Source organism: Prinia subflava, chromosome 14, assembly GCF_021018805.1.
Source record: "Prinia subflava isolate CZ2003 ecotype Zambia chromosome 14, Cam_Psub_1.2, whole genome shotgun sequence".
Classification (NCBI taxonomy): Eukaryota; Metazoa; Chordata; class Aves; order Passeriformes; family Cisticolidae; genus Prinia; species Prinia subflava.
In genome coordinates, this window is record NC_086260.1 from 114726 (window position 1) to 138795 (window position 24070).

The window sequence follows — 24070 nt, forward strand, 5'->3', positions numbered from 1 at the left end:
AAACTGCCCACTGAACTTGAGTACAGTAAGGTACTCCCATTTCCTGCAGGCGTTTATCATTGTATTAAAGAGACTAGGGTGCAAACATCTTGCTGAACTCATTGTACAGTGGAGACACTGGAATTTCTTGAAGTTTGTTCGTGAAACTGTGCCAAAGATACATGCACGTAATACAAACACACAAACTGAGTACTCAAAGGGCTTGCAAGCAGAATTTCAACCCCATGAGGAAAAAAGCATCACTTTTCTACCCAGAAGGAAACAGCACATCTTTATTAACTTGAACTATCTCACAATAGCATTGCTCCAGGTCCAGGGACATTTCTGTTCTGCTGCAAAACTCCACTATATTAATTCTCTGTCATCTCTTGTATCAGTGTTACAAAAGCTGGTTTTGAATCTCTGCCCTTTGTTTCCAAATCCAATACTACTACAGTTTACTGGTGTAACTAATGTGTACACTGCATTCTATGTGAGTATGTATATATTTCCATCTACTCAAAGCCTGGATTTTTAAGAACATTAAGCACTTATACCTCAAAATGTTTCTATGAGAGGAGGAAGTCTTCTCAGAAATATTATTTCAAAAATGAAACCAAGGCATTACCAAAGTGATTCACATAAAATTAATATGAAAGCACAGCAAGGTCCTAAATATACCCACATCTCAAAAGTGTTCAGCCACAAGACTGTAATTCAGTTCTGGAAGTGTGTATTTTTAAAATACAAAAAGCACCAAAAAAACACCAGATGTGGGAAAAGGGACAAGTTTAGCTTTTCAGAACATAACTGTAAACTTACTGACCTCAATTAAAACTCAACTGCATATTTTCCATTAGAGTTAGTGAGAATTAAGTTTAACTATAAACATTCAAACAGTTAAAAAGAGCCATAATACCATGCTTATATTTTTTCTGTATCAATACTTTTATAGTTTCACTTAGTGGTTGGTGTGATGCAAATATTCTTAATCGGGAGGGGGAGAGCCTTTACTGTAACAAATCCTAATTTCTCCTACCCTGCTCCAGGTGGCAGCCTCAGGAGAGGGAGCTACCATCAGTGGTTACCTCAGCAGATGTAAGGGAGGCAAAAGACACTGGAAGAAACGCTGGTTTGTTATCAAGGGCAAAGTCCTCTACACCTACATAGCAAACGAGGTACTGTGCAGTCTGACTTGAAACAGTTTTCTATCTGAGACTCCTTCTTTACTTCCTAAGGCAGAAGAGCAGTAAATGGGAAAGGTGTAAACAGTAGTTCATACAACTAGCTCCTTCTGAGACCTAGTCCTAACAGACTGGCTCAGCCACAGTCCTAGCTTGGCAGCTCTCACATGCTGCCCTTCATTATTTGATTTCTTACTATTCATACTATTACAAATTGTCAACCACTGGGAACCTTAACATACATATTTACACCTAAAGACTCCAAGATCCTTCGGTTTTCTCATGCGCACTTAGTAATTGCCACATATTTTTGTAGTTAGAGAGTACTATGATCCATTTCTGGTGGGGATGAGATTCCAGTAGTTCGGCAAGGATAAATAGGACACGCTTGTCACACGAGTACCAACAGGGAAAGACAAGAGGCAGTCTGCAGACGTAAGAACAATGCTTCTGTGTTGGCCCATAAGATCTTCCTCACAATCAAGGAGGCTGGGTATCAGCTAGACAATTTTTATGTATTTTATGCCTTTTCTTATTTTATAATAGCTGTAATAGAGATAAACCTGAAGTGTGATATAAAGTTTGGTTGTAATGGATAGATTTTATAAGCAAAAACATAAGAATTTATTTTGCTCAGATAGAGGATATAGAATGGAAAAACCTGTCAAAGCAATGCTTGGTACTTTAAGCCTTTAGAATACTTTGCAAATGTCAGATATTTAAACTTGCACCATCATCATCCCTGTGATGGTTATATGAAATAATGTTATCTCCTTTAAATAGATGAGGAGATTGAGTCACAAAAGGATTCATGGTTTGGCCAGCAGTTCAGACCATGAGCATCAAATTCTGTATCCAACACAATTACCTTATCTCTTTTAACCTTAAAAGTGATTATTTCTGGTTCAGCAATAGGGAAAAACAACAATAGTTTACTTTACATTCCTAGTCTGCAATTTACCTTCTAAAAGCAGAGGCAAAGGCAATATACATATATAACCTACCTAAATACAGTGACCAATACTGCAGCTGTCAGTAAACAGCTAAACTGCAATTTCATTAAGGCTTATGGTTTTCTTTAACTTGTACAAAGCTATGTCTGCCAAGCAAAATTCATGGAAGTTTCTTGGGAATAAGTTATTGATTAATTGCACTACTAACTAGGAAATTTCCAAACAGCCTTTTAGAAAGCATGTGTGCTGTTGAGAAAGTGCAAATTTCTAAAAAGTCACTAGTGCTGTGAAAAGAAATGACATGGTACCAAAAGGACTACTGCTTGCAGCCAGCAAATAAAAGTGATTGAAAGGAACATCACTGGAAGTGAGTGTCAGGCTTACAGAACTGCTGCTATACTCTCGGTAATCTCAAGTTTGCCTCCTGGACCACAATGTCAAAGACAGCTATCAAAGTAACGGCTGATTTGACCTTCATGGCCATGTGGATGATCACGAGAACTGGACCTTGAGAGCTAGTGTTCAAGACTCAGCCTAGATAAAACATGTGCAGTACACAGGTATGCTCCTGTTTGGGTTATAAGCCATACATCCAGCAGAACATTCTGACTACTACCTTTGCAGATTTGTCACAGAGGGGTTGTATCATTTGCTTTTCAGATAGAGCCCTCAATCTCTCACAAGCCTTCTCTCTAAATTTTGCTTCATTTCTTCACTTTCAGGACAAAGTTGCTACAGAAAGTTTGCCTTTATTGGGTTTCACCATTACCCCAGAAAAGGAGGAAGGAAGCATGGATACAGTTTTTCATCTCTACCACAAGCAGACGCTCTTTTATAGCTTCCGAGCAGAGGATAACAATTCAGCACACAGGTATGGGGATAGACTTCCACATTAGCCAGTGACCATACATAGGGATTTTTCCCCCCTTCACTTCAGAACGCCTCCATAACAGATGAAACAACCAGATTTCAGCATTTCGATTAAGCCAGGTTGCATGTGACTAGCCTGACTGATATAAAAAATTCACCTGGTGCTTTTCAGTTCCTTCAGGAAGGAGCATTTGCTCCCTTCTGTAGGTAAAGAAGAGACTGAGCCTCAAGAGTCATAGCTAGAAGTCTGTCAAAGGTGATTACTGTATAGAAACTTCTAATTTATATGTTCAATTTACCCATTTCTTACTTTTCTCATCAATAAATAATTGTTTGGATTTCCCATTATGTTACTGCTTTCACATAATAATGTAAAAAATAAAAAAAATATTTTTTGTAACAAAAATCCAGCACCTCAAGACACACAGAAAAAGAAATGAGTGTTTATAGGAGGTTTTGTTGCTTTAAATCACACTTCACCAGATCCATCTTTCCTGTTCTAAGAAAGTATTTGTACTGTCTTTGAGATTTTACAATAGATCATTGGTCGAGGTTGTACTATAAAGCAAGATTCCCACTACTCAGCTTCCTGCTTTAATCACAGAACTATTGTTCCTCATTAGAGCTGGGATGGAAAAGAGAGTCTTCTTCAGGCTTTATGTTCTTAAAATATTTATTTTTCCTAAAATGCAAAAAAAAGTTATATGTTCCATTTCTCTTCACTCTACTTTTTAGGTGGATTGAAGCCATGGAAGAAGCATCCATATTATAGCAGCTTTCATTCAATGAACTTGGAATAAATTCTCAGATTTCTATACATTTTCAGCAACCCTATTCTGACTTACAAAACTGAACAGTGTATTTCAGGCCCACTGGCCACACACACTGGATCTGAACTGTTTCCAGCCTGCTCTTTTTCTTCCTTCTTACATCCACATAGTTGCAAATGAAAATTTCAAGATAAGAGATTATTTATGGCGATCTTTATGTCTGTGCAAGTTCAGCCTGTACTATAAGCTTCTCTTCTGATCCCACAGTAAACTAAGTCTAACATCAAGACCAGAAAATACATGGAAATATTGACTACAGTAAGTAATAGACTCAGTTTTACTTATTCCAGAGCACTATCATATTTCATTGGGTTGGTTTTGATGTCTATCGTGTGACATGAGAAACAATGCAGTAAACAAAAAATGATCATTTAAAGCACTTTATCATTTTTATTGAACTACAGCTTCATTTTCTTCATGTTTCTAAGGAGTTCTGTGGCCTGAATTATTACTCGTCCATTAACAGGTGCCAACATGATATTATGCCCAGCATATGCTAAATTGCTTTCACAGAAAATGAAAGAGCAACACCTTCAATTGACCTGATCAAACAACACTTCGCTGACTATGATCCAACATAGTTACTTACTATCAATTTACAATTTTACACAGATCACTGTATGATTTATGTCAAAGGTTTAGTTTCATATCACTACAATACTTCAAAATGCACTCCAGTAGCTCTACAGATCCAAATGCTGAACTATCACTTCTCTCTAAGTACTTCAGACTCAAACCCAAAGGTTATTTTTAATTTATTATAAACCTACAGACAGTTTTTATTTAACATGTCTACCTAGTAGTGTAAAGATTTTTATCATCTATTTAAATACTGTATCTTTATTTTCAAAATTCCTGTTGTTTCTGCTGTTCTTGTTATGAAAAGTGTCATCAAAAGTTTAATCCACATAACCAGCACAGCATTTGAAATATGCTGGGTGGGCTGAAACGCACTTGTCTGAACCTGCTCTGCTGGAGCACTGGGGACTCCTGTGGCCACGCCTGTCCTGTGTCAGACTGCTGCACTGCATCTCCAGGCCTGGATCCTCAGCAGCCAGCTGTGTCTGTGTGACTCCAAAGATGCTGTGGTGCTTTGCACCAGCTGAGGATAGAGATTTCTGGAGTTTGGGGAGTGGGGTTTTTTGTTTGGTTTGGGTTTGTTGGGTTATTTTAAAATTTTTTTTGAGGGTGGGGGTTTTTTGTTTGTTTGGTTTTGGTTTTGGGTTTTTTTCTGACTGGGTTTTGGGGTGGGGTTTTTTAGTGTTTGAGTGGGGGTTTTTATAAAGAAAATTGAGAAGTGATGTTCTGATCATTCAATACAGTTTTGTCCTCAGTCATAATATTTTTCCTCAGTCATAATATTCAACTGAGGAATAGAATGACATCTATGATTAAAATATATCTTTGTATAAAAATAAAATGCTCAAGAATTTACTTACATTAAATTACATTGGTGGGAATTTTTATTACTTCAATTTTTCCCTTTCTTGAAGAAACTTAATGGATATCTGGATTTTTTACCCTAACAAATCTGTTAGAATTGTCCATATTTTTAAAGGTCTATAATATATATATCCAAATGGTAAGGTAGATCAGTTTATCTATGGATAAACAAGCTTAAAGAAACAAATACACATCTACCACTAAATGAAAATGTCATTTTGGGGTTTGTTTTTTTTTAATACATCTGAGTCAGACAATTCCATTAAGCATATATTATCATGTGGAAACAAAAACCAAGAATGAGAAAAATAAAACTTTTGTATTATTTAATTAATGGATGAACAGCGAGGTTAGCTCTTGGTTTCATGTAAGAGCCATACCCTTGCTACCAATGCACTGTAAGTGTTTACCCTCTCTTGAACACATTTTGCACTGACAAGAAAAATAAGACAACATTGAATACAGGGCAAGATCTCTAACCATGGTCTGAAACAAAACAAAACTGCACTACAGAAAGACAATATTATGAAGATTTAGGTGCTGACATTAAGTGACTGTTGTATGAAGCTTTCAGTTAGATGCAGGAAATGAACATGAAAATATTTTGTTGTAAAAAATAGGATACAGTGCTATTAAACATTGGTTTAAGTAATGTAGAAAAATAAAAGAGCAAAACATAAATGCAGTTCTACAGGCTTTTCCTTTACACTATTATTACCTTCTTTAATTCCAGCTTTGCAGTTCAAGTTACTGTTCAAGAGACACTTGCCTATTAAACAGTTCTCTGAAAAACTAAGGAAGAGCACCAATGCAGAAGATGGTACTGGAGGCCTTCTGGTAGAAACAGGATTTAGATCTAATTGGTACGATGTGTTTCAGTCACACTGATTTATCTTCTGTAAAGTCCACCTACTTTACTTCGTCTTGACTTCAGTTACAGATACAAGTGGTGTCAATGCAGCATAAAGAGCAAAAAAATGAAAATGTCCTCACAATTTCAGTCCTACTGTTAACTGACTTTGAGCAAAGCAAAGCACCAGAGAAGAAATTTTCATTTCAGAGTTAACCCACTAATAGTCTTTTAGAAAATGCTAACATCTTAAAATAGAGGTACATACTCAGTTTAATACCTGACATTTACTTACACAGCTTTTTCTTACTAATTTATAGCTAAGCATTACTCCTTCAAAACAAAAACTTTGTTCCATGTCTTCACATATACTATTAAAAAAAGTCACAATGTTTGAGCTGCTCAGCCAACACCTGGGATTCAAGCTTCTCCCATTTGTTGTTTCAGTTTTTCTGCTTATTAACTAATTTATTAAAGAGCATTAATATTATTAGTTTATTAAGATTATTAGATTATTATTTACAAATAATATTTAGACCTATTTTATGGGATATGCCTAGTTAAAGTCTGTCTTTTAAACAGTTAATAATATTTTCTTCCAAATCAAAGTACAGCTCATTTGGAGATGGAGAATACCAACATGACAAGATCCTATACCACTTACACAAGCACTGTTGGTCAAGACCTTGGACTGTTACCCTTCCTGAGCTGATTCTCTGCTGCTTTTACCACATAGCTATGAATACCAACCAGGCTTTCTTGTTTGCATGCGACTTTGATACCAAAGCAGTAAAAACTGTTGGCTGTAATGTTTACTGGATATCACTGCTTGTGAAGGTGAAAGAAAGAGACAATATTCAGTGAGGGGAAAAGGTATTCCCTTAAATACTAAGGGTAAAAAAGCACCAGTCTAAGTCAACATGTACCTTAGGAACATAACATACAAAGGTCTGTGTATTAAAAGCAGAAGTGATTCTTCAGCCTAGGTAACACTGTGACACCACATTTCATCAAGTTTTGACAAAAAAGTTTCTAGACTTTCCAGAGCATTCTGGTGTGAGGTCAAAGGTAGAGCTTGATCTTGGATGTCTTTCCCAACCTTAAGGATTTTATGCAGTGATATTTTCTGCAGTCAAGAATACCTACAGCAGATAGCAAACTCACTTTTACTAGGAGACAAGCATGGAGAAATGAGGGCAAAGCCCCCACTTGATGGAGGTCATCAGCTTCCCTCAGCACTGCCTAGCCACGTACAAACCCAAATGAAAGGCGTGAGGACTCATACTTTAAAAATCATCTACTAACACTTAAAAGAGAGATTTAAATTGAATGTGGTATTAACAAGACCAAACAATTCCGTTAAAACCTTGTCAGTCACTTGTAATTGTTTATTTCTTCCATACTAGGTGTTGGCTCTGCTCTGACAACTTACCTTGAACGTTCCAAGAAAATTTTAAGCAACTGAAATGAGAACTTAAAAAACCCCGAACAACCGAGCCCTACAATACCATCTATCTCAAACATTCAAAACACATGAACAACCTCAAATCCTATTTGTATTTTATACTACTTGGCAGTCCCTGCGTTTTGATCCCTCTTAGTTCATGATGTACTTTTACTGCCACCGCCATGGCCAGAGAGAGAGCTTTAGCCTCTGGCAGCTCACACATTCATTGTAGAGGTTCTCTCCTTCCACACCTAGAGCCTCCTTCTATCCCTGCAAGTATGCACATCTTATCTCTGTTCCAAAGGGAATTCAATCAGTCCTTCTGGGCAGGGAATAATTTTCACAGGATCTCTTCCCTTGTCTTTGTGCATGGCAGCTTTGTAGCACGTTTCTTTTTCTGAGGCAACTATCCCACTTAATGGGAGGAGCTAAAACGTACTTGTTATCAGCAGGTGCGTTTGAAAGTGACCACCACTGAAATCCTTACTCAGCTAAGGCTGAGAGCAGTTCACTCTTTCCCGGTAGGAACTGCGGCCCGAGGAGAGGCGCCCTGGGGCCAGCCCGTGCTCCCTGAGGAGAGCGGCCGATTGTCCCGTGAGGAGAGCGGCCCGCTGTCCCTGAGGAGAGCGGCCGATTGTCCCGTGAGGAGAGCGGCCCGCTGTCCCTGAGGAGAGCGGCCGATTGTCCCGTGAGGAGAGCGGCCCGCTGTCCCGTGAGGAGAGCGGCCCGCTGTCCCTGAGGAGAGCGGCCGATTGTCCCGTGAGGAGAGCGGCCGATTGTCCCGTGAGGAGAGCGGCCCGCTGTCCCTGAGGAGAGCGGCCGATTGTCCCCTGAGGAGAGCGGCCCGCTGTCCCTGAGGAGAGCGGCCGATTGTCCCGTGAGGAGAGCGGCCGATTGTCCCCTGAGGAGAGCGGCCCGCTGTCCCTGAGGAGAGCGGCCGATTGTCCCGTGAGGAGAGCGGCCGATTGTCCCGTGAGGAGAGCGGCCCGCTGTCCCGTGAGGAGGGCGGCCGATTGTCCCGTGAGGAGAGCGGCCGATTGTCCCGTGAGGAGAGCGGCCGATTGTCCCGTGAGGAGAGCGGCCCGCTGTCCCTGAGGAGAGCGGCCGATTGTCCCGTGAGGAGAGCGGCCGATTGTCCCCTGAGGAGAGCAGCCGATTGTCCCGTGAGGAGAGCGGCCGATTGTCCCGTGAGGAGAGCGGCCGATTGTCCCGTGAGGAGAGCGGCCGATTGTCCCGTGAGGAGGGCGGCCGATTGTCCCGTGAGGAGAGCGGCCGATTGTCCCGTAAGGAGAGCGGCCCGCTGTCCCTGAGGAGAGCGGCCGATTGTCCCGTGAGGAGGGCGGCCATCGGTGGAGTTCGCGTTCCCGGCAGGACCTGAGGACAGGAGCCCTCCGTGAGGAGCAAAGGGCAAGCAGAAGCTGATGTGTACCGGCCGGAATCCCCCATCCCCCGAGGGCCGGATGGGAGAGGTAGTGAAACTAGACTTGGCAGAAAGCGGTGGTTAGAAGATGGTGTTATTTTAATTTTTTGGCTTTCTCACCATCCACATCCATTTTAACTGGCAGTTAAATAAATTTTCTCCAAGTCTGTTTCGCCCACGACAGTAATTTTTAAGTGATCTCTCTGTCTTTATCTTGACCTATGAGCTTTTTCACGTCATTTTCTCCCCATCTCCCCCCTGGAGGAGTAGGGGAAATGGAGTGACTGGGTTATCATGTGGCTCCAATCCATGGTCAGCTCACCACAGTGTGGCAGATAGATGTAATTATTTTCTTTGCTGCCAGTCTAATTATTAACCTTTACTTGTAGAGTAATCTCCGTTCTCTTTGATGTTTTTCACCTCTAGCATCTTCTATTAATTACTCTCCTGTCACAGCTAAGCCAAAAAAGCAGTTTCTACTAATGCTCCTTTATATGTCTGTGTATATAAATTTAGCAAATTTCAGCATTATCCAATACAATCTTGCATATTAAATAAGTTCAGGGCAGACACTGTAGTTCTTCACTTTATTGAAATTGTTGCAAAAACCACAGCGAAATTTGTCACAATGTTAATGTGGCTTTCCTCAACCTCAGCATGCCTGGTGGAGCTGTACAGGAAGTATGACAGCTCTCCACCAAAGCTCAGAGTAAAACTGCTGCAAAACTTTCTCCTCTTGGCACAAACAAGGAAGGAGGAGACAAACCCTCCTGCCTTCTAAACCTTTCCTCAACTTGCCCATCAGGAAACACTGAGTGGGGGAAAGCAGCCATTCATATTTGGCTTTAGCATTTTCCGTTTTTCCTTTCATTCAGTCACACTTTTGTAGTATATTTTATGAATTTAAAAGAAAAATCTGTGTCTACAGGTGTGCACATGTCCATATTTTGAGAATTTGAAAATTCTTCATGTATTTAACATTACAGTAGTGAACACCAAGACATTTTTGAAACATTTTCCTTTATTTATGCATTGCAAACACATCTGCACATCACATACTTTACTAATTCCTGTTCTGTGAAAGTAAGGCTGTAATTTGTAGGTCTAGTACATTTCTCATACCCTTACCCCAAAGAGCCAGTTCTTTGGGGTAAGGTTTTCTTTTTTAAAAGAAAAAAACTACAAACAACCCTAAAAAAACCAAAAACCAAAACCAAAAAAAACCCAACAAACAAAAAAACAAACCAAAAACAAACCAACCAACCAACAAAACCCCACAACCTCCCCCCCCCCCCCCCCAAAAAAAAAAATCAGTATACTGACCATGTAACTATTCAGTCAACAGCACCACTTGTTTATGTGATTGTTGCATCCAACTGTTATTTGTTCCATATGTTTTCTTTCAGGCATTATCACCTCTTCCGGTTTCACCATCCAACTGCTCCTTAAATTAGCTTCTGTAAAAATTACTAGATTCAATGGAAACCTACTAGAAGCATTAAGAACATTTCGACAAGAGTATGTTAAGAAATAGCCAGTTATGACAGGGGGTGAAGATCTGATAGCCTGTGAGAAGACAAGCACTGAAAGATGGTGAACTCTTACAACTACCTCAGCTGCACTCAAACCTATTTCGTGCCTACCATTTTGTGTTAGGAGGCACAACATGCTTTGCCGTAAGAGCCCTAATCAATTATATTGACTTTATAAAATTAAATAAAAACTCAACAGTCTAGCGGCGGCGCTTGTGAGAGCCTGCCCAACTGTAAGCCCACCTTTGACTGCATCTTCAGAGAGAACCAAGGTACACCTGGAACATCAATACCACCGGCGCACTGGACCAGCCACCGCCAACCCACTGCCTCGGGCTTCCGGCTCCTGAGGAGCCTCCAGGGCGAGAGGGACAAAGGCGGTGAACGTACCTTCCCCTCTCTGCCCCAGAAGCCAGGTTCCTCCCCGGCACTTCCCCGGGCCGGCCCGGCCGGAGCGGTGCGGGGCTCGGGAGGCCCAGGTAGCCCCTCCCCGCCGCCGGCCCCGCCCCGCGGGGGATGGAGGGGCCGCGGCCGGGCGGGCGCTGGAAGAGGAAGCGGGGACGCGTTCCCGGGCGGCGGCGCTGGGGTCACGAACTCTGACCTGTCACAGGGCACGGCACACACAACAAAACACCCCCGACCCCAACACAGCCCCGGCCCCCTCCCCTCCGCGGGCCCGACAGCCCCTTGCCGCCCCCGCGGGGGGAGGGAGGGCCGCTGCTGGGCACCGGCCTGCCCGGGCCCGGTCGGGTCACCGCCACCGCACCTTTGGCGCCCATTCCTGAGGTAAAAAACATTTTTTAAAATTGAAGCGGCCCGGTGGGTTTGTTTCGTGGAGGCCAGGACGAGGGAGGGGGCGCGGGGAGGCGGCAGCGGGTCTTACTCTGGACACCCCCGCGAGGGGAGGGGTGGGGTGACGGTGGGCTTAGGGGAGGGGGATTGCATGGCTCCGGTATTTGGCTGCGAGCACTGGCCATGGTCTGGCTTGGTCTACAGCTCCTGGAGAGAGAGAGAGGAAACGACCATTGTGGAGTGCTGGGTCGATCGGCGGGGCAGTCCCTTGCCGGAGCCGCTGGTTGCAGCGTGGGCCGGCTGAGGTCGGAGCTGGTCCGGTCGCGGTGAGCAAAGTCTGCTGTCCAAGGGGTGTAGGGCGATGGTCGCGGCGATGACGAGCGCGGGACACACAGAGAGACAGAAGATGGAGTCTGAGCGGGCGGAGGCGGTGGCTTAAACCCGACCCTTTTACCTTTGCCACCGGGAGGGCGGAGGGGAGGGGGCGGCGGGTACTTTGCATACGGGGCTGAGACCGCCGCCATCTTACCGGCCGCTTCCTCCCTGGCATGCCTAGGCCTCCTCTAGGCGGACACAAGCGTATACCGGAGGAGAGGGGAAGGGGCCTAATGGCGGCGGCAGCAGCCCCGCCTGGGCTCTGGCGGGCGGCCAGCGCCGCCATCTTGTGCGCAGTGAATCCCCGGGGGGCTCTATCCCCGCTGGAGGGGCGGCACTGCCACCATTACAAGCGGGTGGCTCGGCCAATGGGCGTTCTGCGGGGGAGCTCTGCGCCTGTCGTGAGGTCATTGCTCGGGCCTGGGGGCGGCCCGAGGGCGTGGCTCGGCGGCGCGCGGGGCGGGAGCTACCGAAGAACCTTCGGCAGCGGACGGGGCGCGGCGCAGCCAATGAGAGCGGGCGGCGCGCGCCGTGCAGCCAATCGGGGAGCGGCAGGTCCGGGGCGGCCTGGCCGGGATGGGAGCGCTGCCTGCGGTGCTCGTCGGCGGTGTCGGGCTGAGGGCTGTGTTCCTGCCCCCCGGACAATGTACCGGAGACAATGCACGTCCCGCCGGTGGCAACGTGCTGGAGACCGCTCGGTGTAGCCGAGTCGAGCTCACAGCGTAAGGAACCTTGTTTCATTAAGACAAAGGAACAGATTTCAATAAGTGTGAATTCGGCCTTTTGTCATGTCTTGTCAGTAGGGCCATACCCTTAGAACCCCTCAGGTGGAATTTATGACTTGCTTCTGAGGTTTCACTGCAGCTTAGGAAAAGATTAATAATTTTACGCTGTGTTTTGGACAGCATATACTGAGCTGGCTGCCACCCTATTACACTGAAAATAATTTCCTGGTCCTCCAGATACCTCTTCCTAGTTTTTAAGTTTCACCTCTTGTGTTGGTTTGTTTGGGGGTTTTGTTGTGGTTGCCTTACAAACTGTTGCTTGGGGCTTTTGCTAGGAAGCTGATTTTGCCTTCTGGGAGGTGACACCATTAAGAAGCATGGCATGGCTGTGTATGGTCTCTGTGCTTCAGCTGGATTTGATCAGATAGCCTCAGCTGAAGGTTCTTTTGTGAAGGTCGAAAGTACAAAAAGCCTTGGTGATAACACCACCAACTGCATATCTGTCAGAGTCATTCTACAGCAAACGCTTGTGTTTTGCCTCTTGGAAAGGTACTGTTATGAACAAAGTATCTTATCTGCAGGGCTTCTGTCATCATAGAGTACTGAGAAAACAGCATGTTATGAGCATATGGTTATGCTTCTTGTGCTTCTTGCTGAATATGAAAAAAAAGTAAGAGAAAACACTGAAAAGGAACCCCTGAACAACTGAGAAACCATCCATAAGCTGGGTGTGGTGGAAATAGTTCATAGTGTTAATCAAGTGCAGTACTCCAATAAAATAATGAGAATCTGTACGAGCAACTAGCATAAATACCATTTCCATGGAGATGTCTCAACGTTGATTATGCATTGTTACAAATAATCTTTACTTGACATATACAAAATTACTTTCACATTTGTTACAATATAAGTGAATCCTTTTATCATAATGAATTTGACATATTTAACAACGTTAGCTTTGTACAAGTTACATTGGAATGGGTGCTAGAGACATGCATATATTTTTCTTTTATATGTGTTGCTATTGCTTGCTGTATTTTTAAATTCTATATTAAATGATTGCTTTGCAATTACAAGCAGACTTTTCCAGTGAAACATCAAATGAGCCAGCATTCAGGAATGCCTTTTTATTACTTACACCTGGATCAGAATCTGATGTCTAGCCCTGTAATTAGCAAGTCACAATTAAAACCTGAATGCGTTAATTGGAAAAATTAATTAAATTTACCTTGGAAGAAACACCCCTAATAATGATAATTAAAAATACATTGGAAGTGAGTTTTTGTTTCTTTGTCTTTGATTTCTTTATCTTTTTTTTTAACCCCTAAAGTTGAAGGTGGAGTTACTTGGAGTAGGGTAAAATGATTCTGCAGTATTTTCTTCTCATTGTGATAATAGTATCACATTATAATAAAGAAATAGTTTAAATAATGGAAGACACATTTTAGATGTAACTGTTTATTTTCCTTGTTGTGTAAGATTACTCTTAAGAATGAGGATGAACAAGACGGTTTGATGGAATGACTCAATAAAATTTTGTGCCACACAGCATTCTTAGCTTGCTGCTCCCTGGTTCAGCATGTGGTGTAGAAGCAGTTTAACTGCAAGGTTTCTCTTGCCTGAGCTGAGGAAAGCACCTGACATCTATGATTTACACAAACTGCATTAGTACTTGACTTCGAAATGAGTCCTTTCTCATTTATGAAATTAACATCTCTTCTTAATAACTTAATAGCTTAATATATTTAATAGCTTAAATAACAGAGTGGAAGTTGTATATTAGAGACTTAAAAAGTAAAAGAATAACTGTACCTCAGCAGTTTGAACAGCATGGTTCCAGTATGCATGTCCCATATGTGTATATGTGTGTGTGTGTATCTATGCGTGCACACACACACACACATCAATATCATCTTCTCTTATTTGCCGGATGTGCCAAGAAGAATTGTAAATTTTCAAAAAATCATAGCAGAGCTTTCTTTAATACTAAGAAAAAACCAAACTTTTGTGCCTGATGGAAGTTGCTGGCATCTTTCTGAACAGGTTCTCTAATGGTCTTGTTTCACCATGGCAACCAGTATGGAGGTGCTGGCTCAGCAGGTGGCTGAGGTGAGTGACAGATGATATCACAACAGTTGGTATACGAGATTTTGAAATTAAAAACATATTAGGGAGTCCCTGCTGTTTACAATTAAGCATAAACAGAAGAGAAGATCTTTATAGAAAAGTGTTGGTTTACACTTGGAGACAAACATGAAACCAGTGCAACTGGGACATGTCTTGTTCACCCTACTTTGTTCTGGTTGCCCCCATATTAAGTATGCAAGTAGGAAGTTCAATATGAGCTATAGAGAAACTTGGCTGTATTATGACTTGTTTGAAAAATTAATGCAACAAAATTTCTTGTCATTTGATCATTGGATTGACCATTTGGGACACAGAAAGCTTCTGCAGTTCATTTGAATTGTAATCTAGATCGATGAATGTTTGAAGTTACCTGTTTTACTTAGGCACTATACTGAATTTACAGTAAGGTGGTTAATTTAGATCAGGTTTTATATTTTGTGCCTACATTTTAAAAAAGAAAAGCACAAAACCTTCTTAAAGTGATATTAAGTGATGTCTTGATGCATATTCACTTGGGTGCTCAACAGCTGAAAAGTTTAAATTAACTCATAAAGACAAACTGCAAGTGTTCATGGCCATAGAAAATAATTTACCTCCTTCACGATGCGACCTTCAGGCAAAAAATAAATTAGACCTTTTGTCTGATTTAAACTACTTGGCTTAATAGCTTTAAGTTTACTGTGACTTTTGGTATGGTTACGTAATTAATAATAATAAATAAGAAAGGGCAAATGGGCTGAGAGACCTCTGTAGATAAGGCCACTTTTCAGACATTAGTTTGGAGTTTTCTTTCGCCTATTAAGCTAAGATTACACCTGTATAGTAAAAAATATTTTTAGTTCAAGAAGAAGCCATATATAAGAAGAAAATGTATGATTAATTCTGTTTTTAGAAGTGGATTTGAGATTCCCTACTTAGAAGTACATTTTTAAAAAAGAGATTTCATTCTTTTTAGCATGGAAAATGGCCTAGTGAGTGTCCTGGAAGTAACATCTATGGGATAGTTTCAAACAACTTGCTAAGTTTCACAGTGAAAACCAACAAGAGATTTTTCACTCTAGTTTTCTGTACCAGGTATTAATTTGGCAAGCTGCATTTTTTAAAAACAATTCCAAATGTACTTGGAAAGAGAAACCTTTAATGGAAATATTGACAGACTTTATACTATTTTGGTAGAAGTTGAGTGCTGTAATAACATCTAAAGCACATAAAATATGTGACATTTGTAATTCCTCGTGCAGGAAATGCACCGTGGTAACATAGTGTGATGGTTGTATCTTGCCACTGGAGAGATCGCTCCATCTCAAGAGTGTATGAAGCTCTGTGATTTCTTCCTGGCCTGGTGGGTAAATAGAGGGCTTCATCTCTTTATAGTATTCAGCTGCTGCTTAAATGATATGCCTGTCTACTGTGTAACACCATGAAAATTTTGTTCATGGAAAAACAGTTGTAAGCAGCATTATCTCGTTAGGAATTCATTAATACTATGACCATGTTAATACTGAATCATTTCTTTATGAATGGCTGGCTGCCTGCTATTTGTGTCTTCTGTCAGATAGTCTTTAATACAGGTAAATGGATAACTAGTTTTCTTTAAATATGCTAAAATTCTGTATTTGTACTCACCATATCTTAGAGAAAATGTAGAATCAAACTTGGCACTGTCTTTAAAAAATAAGAGATTTTCGGAATATCATATTTTTTATCAATGAAAATTAAATGGAAAAAGAGGGTCATTGACCATGCATTGAAGGTCAGGTTATGAACTATGAGAGACAAGTTGCAACCAGATAGCCTAATGCAAATATTAGCAGCTTTACCTATATCAGCATCACTTTTTCAACATAATTGCCACATAGGTAGTTTGTTGAGAACTGTGATGCCAAGCACAAAATCAGACTGTCATGCAGCTGTCATGCAACATTTCCTTTCAACTTTGCTAATTTGAAATTAATTATCTTGAGTGAGATCACATGGCGCACACAGGAGCAGGGGATCAGGCCCAGCCAGCATGGGTTTAGGAAAGGCAGGTCCTGCCTGACCAACCTGATCTCATTTTATGATGAGGTAACCCACCCAGTGGATGAAGGAGAGGCTGTGAATGTGCCTACCTGTATTTCAGCAAAGCCTTTGATACTGTCTCCCAGCACTGTCCCAGAGAGGCTGCCGCCCATGACTTGGACACGTGCACCTTCATTGGGTTGAGAACTGGCTGGGTGACTGGGGGCAGACAGTGGTGGGGAGTGGTGCCACATCCGCTATTTAGTCACTAGTGGGATTCCTCAGGGCTCAGTTTTGGGCCCAGTTCTGTTTAATGTGTTTATAGATGACCTGGATGAGGGAATTGATGCCAAGACCAACAGTGTGAGGTTCAACAAGGCCATGGGTCCTGCTGTTGGTTCACCACGACCCCAATCAATACTCCAGGCTTTGGGCAGGGAGGCTTGAAAGCCCCTCAACAGGAAAGGGCCTGCAGGTGCTGGCGACAGTGGCTGAATGTGAGCTGGGTGTGCCCAGGTCACACAAGAAGGCCAATGGCATCCTGGCTTGGATCAAGAACAGCATGGCCAGCAGGACCAGGGTGGTGACTGTCTCTGAGTACTGGCTACTGGTGATGCCCCACCTCAAATCTTGGGGTCAGTTCTGGGCCCTGCACTGCAACAAAGACATCGAGGGGCTGAAGCATGTCCAGAAAAAGAGCAAAGGAGCTGGAAAAGGGTCTGGAGAGTCAGTCTTTGAGGAGTGGCTAAAGGTGCTGGGTTTGTTTGGCCTGGAGAAAAGAAGGCTCAGGGAGGACCTTCTCAATCTCTACAACTCCCTGACAGGAGGGCGGAGCCAGGTGGGGGACAAAAGGAAAGGGCCTCAAATTGTGCCACAGGGGGTTCAGGTTGAATATATTTTGCAAACCCAGAAAAAGACATGGCTGTTTAGTTCCAAAATGTTTAAAGAATTTCCGTGCAAGTACCTTATAGCTGTCTGTCTGTCTTTCTCCTTGATCAATGTGGAAGAATAGACTATTCTTTATTTCCAAGCTGCCTGCAGTACATTGTGGTATAAGGTTTGAAGATGCATCAGTGAAAGGCTAAGGATTCTACAATGGAAAAACAATAACAGTTTTAAGAGACCTTCTTGCTGTAATTAGACCTTTTAAAGGGTGCGTAGCTTTGTTAATAATCTGGCATGGAAGACAAGAAGATCATCAATTAAATGTGTCCTCCAAGAGTCTGAATTTTTGGGAGTCTTTTTTATCATCTAGGTATGTTGTTTTCTGCAACTGAAAGCTTTGAATCGTCCAATAATTAGAAGATGCCTCTTATTTCTACATCTCTCCTGTCTATTTTCCTCATTTAATATGCAACTTCTGTGTCCTGCGTATTAATGATAATTGGAGATTGTATGTTCAATTACATTATACTTTTACACTATGTGGGACTACTTATGCTACAGGCAATAGGGGAGTAGCATGGTATGGTTTCATTTCATGTGTATTATAATACCTCTCCTTCCCCAAAGATACTTCAGTCCATGTTCCTTGCTATCCAGACTGTTTTTTTCTTTATGTCATAAATGAACTTTTCTGTATATTAGGGTTTTCAAAGCAACTTTTCAAGTGAAATTTTTATGAACTTTTCAAAGCAAGCTAAAATTGAAACTGCCCTGTTGTCCAGCTGTACAAATTTTGATGTAATTCCAAGATTGTTTAAAAGAGGATTTGATAAAAATAACTTGTGACCATCCTGGTTTTGGACACATTACTGCAGATAACTGCAGATTACTGCAGGTTCATAGAGTGATTTGGGTTGGATGAGACCTTCAAGATTGTCTAGTCCCACTCCCTGCCACAGGCAGGAACAGCTTCCACTATCCCAGGCTGCTCCACACCCTGTCCATCCTGGCCTTGGACATTTCCAGGGGTCCAAGGGCAGCCATAGCTTCTCTAAGCACCCTGTGCCAGGGTATCACCACCCTCCCAGGGAAAAAAAATCTTCCCAATATCCAATCTAAGTGTTATCGTGCATGTTTAATTCAACATTTACCATTTTTGCTCTGAAAACAGCTTTGCAAAGGGTGTTTTTCAGGCTAAGTATTCAGAACTAAATTTGCATTATGGTTTGGTAGTCTAGAAAGGTATGGAATAGGACAAGAAACAACACTGTTCAGAAGTAGTGCCTAAGTTAATCTCCGTCATTCAAAAGTACTTCAAAATTATTAAAAGAGGAACTACTTATCATTTTATATTATTTATATATGATATATTTTATTTTTACAGAAGTAAAAAATGAGACAAGTGTGTAATTGGAAGTTGAAAAAAGTATTTCTGCATTTCAGTAAGCTAAAGGATTATACAGTACTTACCCAGTGATTCATTTGAGCAGAGTGGTGGTGGTAGTGGTGGTTTGATTTTGTCAGGTTCACTCCATTTCCAGAAAAAGAAAATATTCAGATAATTCATTGAAAGCCGATCCAAGTTGGTTAAATTACTGTAACCTTTCCAGTAAATTTATATTCTAAATTATAGATGTATCTGATTTTCTGTAAATGTAAGTATTTTTAGAAATGCTCAATATCTTAATAGTGAACTAAAATTCTGTATGTTGTTTACAGGGCCCGACTGTTCAGACTTCGCTATCTGAATCTCCAGTGATGACCAGCCCTTCCCAGCGCATCCAGATAATTTCCACAGACTCCTCTGTAGCTTCACCACAACGCATTCAGGTAAAAATCCATTCATTAACCAACTATCATATCTTTTCTTTTGTTTCCTTCCTTGTTACACAAAAGCATGCTAAAGACTATGCAATACTTCCTTTAAGTCTTATGAGAACATATAATTTTTAGTGAAAGCTAAAATTCTTTCTCCCTCAGTATTTATTTGGTGCTGACCAGGTGGCTGTGTATAATAGCTAGCCAGTGAGGAGTAATTTACACCAGTTAAACCTCGCCTACACAAGGAAATCTCCTGAGCTCTGGCCAGAGCAAAGGGTGAGATATTATCAACAGAAATCTGAGATCATCTCCAAGTGCATTCTTCTTCCCACTTATTTAGGAGCCAGTAGGAGATAAATCTATTTAGCACAAGTTGGCCTTCAGGAATGCTGCACAGTGGGTGGCTGTTACTGGTAGATAATAAAAAGATGTCATTAATGTATCAGAATGTATTCAATGGCAAGTTATATAGGACTTACTAAATTTTAATGAAATAGTAGTGCATATTGATATGGTTACCAGGCAAAATAGAGATCATGCTACCCGACAACTGTATCAGAAACAGAAACCTTCCATCATAAGAGAATCCTGAGAATTGGCTGAGAATGTGAGACAATATGGCTTTCTGATTCCATTTTTTGTTGATGGCTTTAAGGAGTAACATCTTACATAAAATATGTAGGTAAAAATGCATAGGTAAATGTTAACTGGAGAACATCTCCTTAGTGCCATTTATAAAGAAAAATTGTAGAGACCTTCTTTGTAATTTTTCACTGATATAATTCTAAGATGGAATGAAAGGTTTTAAAACATAAAATTTACTGTGGTTGTGAATTTCTTCAATGTTTTACAGATTGTGACAGATCAGCAAACAGGTCAGAAAATTCAAATAGTGACAGCAGTGGATTCAGCTGTGTCTCCAAAGCAACAGTTCATTTTAGCTAGTCCAGATGGAACTGGTGCAGGAAAGGTGATCTTGGCAGCACCTGAGACATCTAATGCCAAGCAGCTTATCTTTACCACCACAGACAACATTGTGCCAGGCAGAATTCAGGTAAATAAAGTAAATCAGATAAACAATGGAATTTTGGTTTAAATTTATTTTGTTTCGAAATTAGGTCTAAATTAATGTAAGACCAATTGCAGTAGTTTTCTGATGACATGGATCAGACATACTAATTCTAGGCTTCATTGTTCAGTCATAAATCCTTCAGTCTTCACGTGCCTCATGTATTCCGTTGCACTCCTCATCCCTCATCATGTGTTCTCATTCACGTTCCAAAGACAGAAGTGAGTACTGAAGACAGTGCTTGTGAGAAGTGCCAGGATTTTTCAGTCTGCTCAAGATTCACAGATACACAGCAACACAACTCACCTGAGCAAATTTACATGAGTTCGTGCTTTACATTCAGTATCAAGACATTGCAATAAAGCTCTGCTATGTTTTTTTGTGGGTCTTGAGCATAATCTACATGAGCAGAAGCTTTGCAAAGCCAATGATGTAAACAATGATCTACCTCTCGTGAAATTTCATTTTTCTTCCAAGCAGTCTTAAAAAAAAAAGAATAAAACAAAAGAAAAAGTGCCTGGTCCTTCTTGTTACTGTTACAATAGAGAATATTTTACAAGAAGAAGAGTAATTTTTACATAAATATTTAAAAAATGGTATTAACAGTCTTCTAAAATTCATTTTTCCGTGCTTAATAGGATATCTGAAATTACAGAGGGGTTGAGTTTCTTAATTTTTCTTGGTTAAATGGAATGTTCAGAACAGAAGTTTTTGAATCCAAGGCCTTTGGAAGCGAAACTGGTTCTATGGTAGATCTGAGCTCCAGGCTATCCCTTCTGAACCATACATCCCTAATAGCCAGAGAAGAGATAGATGGGAACAGCATCTGAAAGCCAACTGTCTTTGGCTAAAATATAGCATCTGCTTGAGAGTATTTGGAAGAAGAGAAAAATACTGTTGATGGCACAAGTGAAGAAACATTTGTACTAAGCAAAGCTAGCAGTTTCATTTGTAATTTGTTTTGATGTGACTGAAAGTCTCATATTGTCAGCAAGAACTGTCATTAAATTGCGTTTTTTACTACTTAATTTCATTCCACATGTCATACTTATTCATAAATTCAGCCCCCTCCTCTTAGCTGATACACCAATCTTGTTCCATAGGCAAAACTCCTTATCTTGTTATCTGGCTAATGATGTCTTTTTGTTCTGGAATTTTGCTTTAGATAGTGACAGACTCTGCTTCAGTGGAACGTCTGCTAGGAAAAACTGATGTTCAGCGGCCCCAGGTAGTAGAATATTGTGTAGTCTGTGGTGATAAAGCATCAGGTAAGTAAGTCTACAAAGTCATATTGAGGAAATTTGCTTGAAAGGATGCCTGAGATGAAGAGATGATTTTTCATGTGCTTTAACTTATTTTAGTTATGCTCATGGCGAGAGCAATTGAGTTTTTAAATGGAAAAATATAACGTACACTGTATCTGTATACAAAAAACAGCTGAACTCTGCTTGAAAGAATATTAGGTTTTTTCCTTGAACTGAAGCGTATGATGAATTGGCTGAAAGTTAAAATAATGATTACATTGCTCCTGGTAATTGAAAAAGACTACTTGAAGCATCTAGTCAAGTTCCCCACAGTGATGTGCAACCACGAAATAAACATATCACCTAAAAATGTCTAACTACTCCAAGAAAATGCTTCTGAGTACTCTCTAACAAACTTAACACTTCCTAGTAGATTTTATTCTTCTACTATCACAAATAAGTCAAGCAGAGATCACGTGAATCTTCAGTATGTCAGATCCACGCAGTAATAAAGAGTCTTAAAATAAAACTTTTATATTAGTCAACGGGTTGTTCTGTGCTTCATTCTAGAGAGAAGACACCCTTCTGTCTCTTCTTCTCACTTTCTTTTATTTTTTTAAGTGTTTATGTAATTAAAACAATACCAAAATTAATATGGACACAAAATTTAAATGGAGATTGCATTTTAAATTTTTGCGCAAAATTACTTGTTTTCTGAAATTACTTGAACTTTTAGCTGGTGTGTTCTCTACATGTATCCTCTAGTCTCTAACAGCAGATAGAATTGTATCTGTACTTATGCAGAATGGGAACTACACCTTTATCAACTGCACGTTCAGAAATAGGCTGAGCCTTCCTCTCTTCCCTCCACTCTCTCACCAAAACACCTGACAATAGGTAAAGCAGAAAGATTGTGAGACTAGTAATGCTTTCATGGTCCAAAATGTTGGCACAAATACAAATCTAAAGAGTGACTTACAGTGTTTTACTTGCTTAAAATGAATATTTCTATGCTAAAATAAAAGTAATTTCCAACTGATAACAATATATATGTTTCCTAGGTCGTCACTATGGTGCTGTCAGTTGTGAGGGATGCAAAGGTTTCTTTAAAAGGAGTGTACGGAAGAATTTGACCTACAGCTGTCGTAGCAACCAGGACTGTATCATCAATAAACACCATCGGAATCGATGCCAGTTTTGTAGGCTTAAGAAATGTCTAGAGATGGGCATGAAAATGGAATGTGAGTGTTAAGTACTCAATGTGATATTGTGCCTACCAAATAACAATTATGGGGACTACCACTTATTAGTGTGTTCTTTCTGTTTTGGTATATGTTGCTTGAAGGAAACAACTTTTGGCAGCATCTAGCACACCTTTCTTTCATCACCATTTTATGTCTGAGGTGCAGTAGTGGTTTGTTTTGAACCATGTCTCCAAGTACTGTTGTCTCTGAGGAGCCCAGTTACAGCCTTACTTAGAATGCATGATCCAAACACAGTGTATGTTTTTAATAGAAAATATTTTTACATGGATTGAAATGAATCTGAGTCTAATATTCTATTTTGAGAATCTGGTTTTCTTCCAGCTTATTTCTGCAGCTTTTTCAACCATTGAAAGTAGTTAGTCTTTTTTTCCCCTTTTTAAAATTTTTATGTTAATTTGATAATTTGTGAGCAGTGTTTTATAAGGCATTGTATAAACTACCATATGTTTTAAAAGATGCTTTCATGTTTGTTTGCAGTACTTCATACATTTCCAGTGCTAGCAGCCAAACGCTTGCTTCAATATACTTTTGTTTTCAGTTTATATCACCTCTTCTTCAGTTTAGCACTATGAAAACAATTACAGGGTTGTTTTTTGAGCTGAGCTAAGCAGGGTAAGTTCCAACCACTGAGTTCAAGGGAGGCAGAACTTTAAGCTGTAAATAGGGACATAATTGTTGTATTTGCACTCAGAAACTCCAGACCTGTTGTGTGATGATTCTGGTGCTTTGCACACAACATACTGGATATAAGATGAGAAGTTTGTACAAGAAAAACTGCTGCAGTTCCAGAAAGTAAACCTTTCTTATCCCAGTATGATTAGGGTGTATGTTTACTGACTCTACTGGCTTTGGGTCAGGCTTCTGATTAATTAATATGTATTCACCAAGCCAAGAAATTTGATATGACAACTTTTAAGCCCCTAAATTTTGCTCATAGTAACAATATTAGCAAAAATAAAATCAGGAACTAAGTAACACTTAAGGATAACTTTCTGTAATATGTTTAATAATAGTATTTTAATATAATAAAGATGCACTTTTCACTTTCTTTAAAAGTTACAAAGTAACTGCTTCTTAATATTTTTATTAAAATTGTGCTACACTTGTTCAGCACTTCAGAGACTGAACTTAGTTTGTTTCAGTTCTCAAGTATATATATTTAGATTATGAAAGGGTTAGTTTTGAAACACTCTTCCCTAACTGGGTGGAATTAATAGCTGTGAGTGAAGTGTGTGTCACGCAGAGAATATTCTGTCAA

General features: G+C 40.6%; 3 protein-coding genes across 16 annotated transcripts in view; 2 read left to right on the forward strand and 1 right to left on the reverse strand.

The window, feature by feature from the left end:
* The window catches only part of FGD5 (FYVE, RhoGEF and PH domain containing 5), a 69976-nt gene extending 64032 nt beyond the window's left edge, over positions 1–5944 (forward strand). For all 3 annotated transcript variants that reach the window (XM_063411187.1, XM_063411185.1, XM_063411188.1), the window contains exons 19-21: positions 1029–1157; positions 2839–2987; positions 3722–5944. In XM_063411187.1, the coding sequence (XP_063267257.1) occupies positions 1029–1157; positions 2839–2987; positions 3722–3758 (315 nt within the window). In that variant the 3' untranslated portion in view covers positions 3759–5944. The remainder of the gene's footprint in view (positions 1–1028; positions 1158–2838; positions 2988–3721) is intronic.
* LOC134557909 (uncharacterized) lies at positions 4453–10432 on the reverse strand. Its single transcript, XM_063411204.1, has 2 exons — positions 10300–10432; positions 4453–8930 (listed from the first exon to the last, which is right to left on the reverse strand). Exons 1-2 carry the CDS (start codon positions 10300–10302, stop codon positions 8040–8042), a joined length of 894 nt encoding a protein of 297 aa, XP_063267274.1. The 5' UTR covers positions 10303–10432; the 3' UTR covers positions 4453–8039.
* The window catches only part of NR2C2 (nuclear receptor subfamily 2 group C member 2), a 29910-nt gene continuing 16139 nt past the window's right edge, over positions 10300–24070 (forward strand). For 3 of the 12 annotated variants that reach the window (XM_063411194.1, XM_063411203.1, XM_063411201.1), the window contains exons 1-6: positions 12039–12397; positions 14444–14509; positions 19133–19243; positions 20088–20288; positions 21469–21571; positions 22609–22788. In XM_063411194.1, the coding sequence (XP_063267264.1) occupies positions 14468–14509; positions 19133–19243; positions 20088–20288; positions 21469–21571; positions 22609–22788 (637 nt within the window). In that variant the 5' untranslated portion in view covers positions 12039–12397; positions 14444–14467. Of the gene's footprint in view, positions 12398–14443; positions 14510–15768; positions 15870–19132; positions 19244–20087; positions 20289–21468; positions 21572–22608; positions 22789–24070 lie in introns of all 12 variants that reach the window. The other 9 variants (XM_063411190.1, XM_063411192.1, XM_063411195.1 and 6 more) reach the window with 9 other exon arrangements.